The sequence below is a fragment of the Vespula pensylvanica genome, chromosome 7, assembly GCF_014466175.1.
Source record: "Vespula pensylvanica isolate Volc-1 chromosome 7, ASM1446617v1, whole genome shotgun sequence".
NCBI classification, from domain to species: Eukaryota; Metazoa; Arthropoda; class Insecta; order Hymenoptera; family Vespidae; genus Vespula; species Vespula pensylvanica.
The window spans coordinates 2,031,344-2,034,611 of record NC_057691.1 but is presented as its reverse complement, the minus strand read 5'-3'; the positions used below and the strand labels follow the sequence as shown (position 1 = coordinate 2,034,611).

The 3,268-nt window shown below is 42.8% G+C and overlaps 1 protein-coding gene across 3 annotated transcripts in view; it reads right to left on the bottom strand.

The window, feature by feature from the left end:
- Positions 1-3,268, bottom strand: part of LOC122630746 — a 252,288-nt gene that overhangs the window by 61,270 nt on the left and 187,750 nt on the right. For all 3 annotated transcript variants that reach the window (XM_043815592.1, XM_043815591.1, XM_043815594.1), the window contains exon 4: positions 506-647. In XM_043815592.1, coding sequence (XP_043671527.1) covers positions 506-647 — 142 coding nt within the window. The remainder of the gene's footprint in view (positions 1-505; positions 648-3,268) is intronic.

The window sequence follows — 3,268 nt, the reverse complement described above, 5'->3', positions numbered from 1 at the left end:
CTCTCTCTCTCTCTCTCTCTCTCTCTCTCTCTCTCTCTCTCTCGTTGGCACGTCGCCTCGAGCGCTTTGTCGGAAGGCAGTTAATTAATAAAAGCTCGAAGGAACGGGGGTTTTCGCCGTGAGGCTCGAAAGGGGGAGATGCGAGAGAAGGAAAAAGAGAATGAAGAGAGACAGAAAGATAGACAGACAGAGAGACAGACAGACAGAGAGACAGACAGAGAGACAGACAGACAGACAGCAGAAAAAGAGAGAGAAAGAGAGAAAGAGAGACAAAAGGAAAGAGTGAAAGAGATATCGGAGAAACCAATATGGACGTTGAATCAGAGATGGGTAAAAGGCAGAGTAGTATGTTCGACGCGTATAAAAATGTACACGCGTATTACCTATAACACACACACAGCCACACAGACAGAGACAGACAGACAGACAGACATACACACACATACGCACATATTTATTCGAAACTTTGATTATTTGTAATTCAAATGAAAGCTTAGAGACTCACGTATCGTATAAGAGGAACTTGTCGTCGTCTTTGACCTCGATGCAATGACCCTTGTTGGATATGATAGATCCATTGACGGTCACGAGGCCTGGATTGCCCGATTGAAACCACCGTCCGTTCCACTCCTCTGGAAATTTGCAGCCTGTAAAAAGAAAGAAGAGAAAAAGGTCGGGGTGAAGTAGGCTCGTACGTTCAATGTAGGAGTTGAGGGTTGTTAGGGGTATAGCGCTAGCGGGAAGGATCGAGTTCCTGTTTCTGATGGGGAGCAAGCAGCCCAACTGTTACACTACCGCCATCATTGTTGTTGTTGCTGTTACTACTGCTGCTGCTGTTACTGCTACTGATGCTACACTGCTGTTACTGGTACCGTCGCCAACTACTGCCGCCATCAGTGCTCTATCGCTGCGACTGCCGTTTCGAGGGCTAGTCCGTCGAGAATTTTAAATTTTAATGCTACGTATGTTACGACCTAGCCACGGAGCAAAAGGATCGATCCTATATAACGAGATCGCGTACGAAGAAACTACGAGTTTCTTATTCATCAATTTTTTTCTTCCTTTTTGATGATTATCCACATTACGTGTTATCGATAAAAAGTAACGTTTTATGGATGGTTTTCTTTTTTTTCTTTTGCTTCTTCCTTCCTCTCTCTTTCTCTCTCTCTCTCTCTCTCTCTTTTCTTTTTCTTTTTTGTTTCTTTTATATTATGAAAATAATGGATACGTTCTTAACGTTAGTGATAGAGCCATTGTGAGTGTATATAACAACGTTTTATCTGTCCCCCGTGAAATGAATTTGTCTCAGGAATATATATACAGAGAACAAAAGAGAGGAAGAGAGAGAGAGAGAGAGAGAGAGAGAGAGAGAGAGAGAGAGAGAGAGACAAAGAAAGGGAGAAAGAGAGAGAAGGAGAGAGAGAGATAGAGAGAGGGAGAGAGATCAGAAACGAGATATACTCGAGATCGCTTCGAGGTATTTTCTAGATGTCGAACATCGAACTCTGAAGCTTCTACTAGCTCGCTAAGTCCAAGGAAACATAGACAGACTCGAATTCTCTCTCTCTCTCTCTCTCTTCCTCTCAGTTTCTCTGAGAGAATTCATACAACAATCGGAATATCAAGCTATCATGAAATTCGATCATTATGTTAGAACGACGACATTTTCGTAGTAGCAAGAGTTCGTATCTTAAATGCGGAATATCGACAACCTTCCTGATTTTCCCCGTCAAAATAATTCAATGGAAGGAAAAGCGTTCATTTACGTTTAAACAATCAGTGTGCGTTTGGCAAACGATAGAAGGAGAATGCAATTGTATGTACTACTTCTCTGTTAACCTTCGTTCCGCGTGTTTCAACCATAGAAAATGTTTCTCTGTCTCTATATCTTCAACTCTACAACCATTCCTCCTGATCTTTCGTGTTTCCCTTATAATATATATATATATATATATATATATATATATAGACACACACACACACACACACACACACACACACCTTTCTCTATCTTTCTCTAACAGAAATCCGAGATTCCATGAACATTCCGAATGCTCTCGCCAGAAAGCTCGCCGTTTGGCGCGGAGGATAGTCGGTATGCCGAGCTATCCTGGCACAAACGTGCTTGCAAAAATGGTGAATCTTCTTAGGGAGAGATAGAGATAGGTATAGAGAGAGATAGGAAGAAAGAGAGAGAGAGAGAGAGAGAGAGAGAGAGAGAGAGAGAGAGAGAGAGAGAAAGAGAGAGAGAGAGTGCGGATTATCCAGTAGAAAGGTACACTGAATCTTGTCCTGTTCCTTCGACCATCTTTGCCATCCGACACTCTTTCTCTCTCTCTCTCTCTCTCTCTCTCTCTCTTTGTCCTTCTCTGTCCTATTTTTGTCCCTCTTTCTCTTTCTCTTTCTCCTTATTGCTACATTGCAGTGGCAGCTGCGAGGATTACAAGGAAAAGACGTCGCGATTAAGCATCGTTTGCTGGTAGCATTTTACACTGAACAAGATCGAGCGTTTCGAAATCTCCTCTGTCGAGTAAGAGGCATCGTTTGCCGGTAACATTTTACATTGAACAAGATCGAGCGTTTCGAAATCTTCTTCGTCGGATAAGAAGACGAATAGAGAGAGAGAGAGAGCGAGAGAGAGAGAGAGAGAGAGAGAGAGAGAGAGAGAAAGAGAGAGAGAGATTCAAACTCAAAGTTTCCCTTCACGATACAAAGGTATTTCGAAGGAGGGGATGGAATGGAGTGGGAGAAGAAGGCGAGAGAGATCGTTTCTTCTCCTATTTCTACTAATAGATAGAAAGAGACGATAATATCATCGTTCGTCCTTACGATCGTGAAACGTTGGATTTTCGTCGTGATATATAAGTGGTAAACGATAAATTAATTCGCGACGGACAGGAACTCGAAGGGTGAGGTAGGTAGTTGGAGGTAGAAGGAAGTAAGAAAAGTAGGAAGTGAAGTTCGAGAGAGCAATCGATATGAGACGTGAGAGGAGTGAGTGAGAGAGACAGAGAGAGAGAGAGAGAGAGAGAGAGAGATTAAGAGAGAAGGAGACCTTTGACACGGAAGCTACATTCAGCTCGATGCACAGAGGACCGAGTAAATTTACCGAATTCACTTTGAAACTACGGTATTCAAGAACTAAACTATTCGGCTTAGGGAGAGTTAGACTATTAAAGTGCTCCGAGTAGAAAGAAAAGGAGGAAGAGGGTAGTGGGCTAGGAGAGGAAGAAGCATGAGAGAGAGAGAGAGAGAGAGAGAGAGAGAG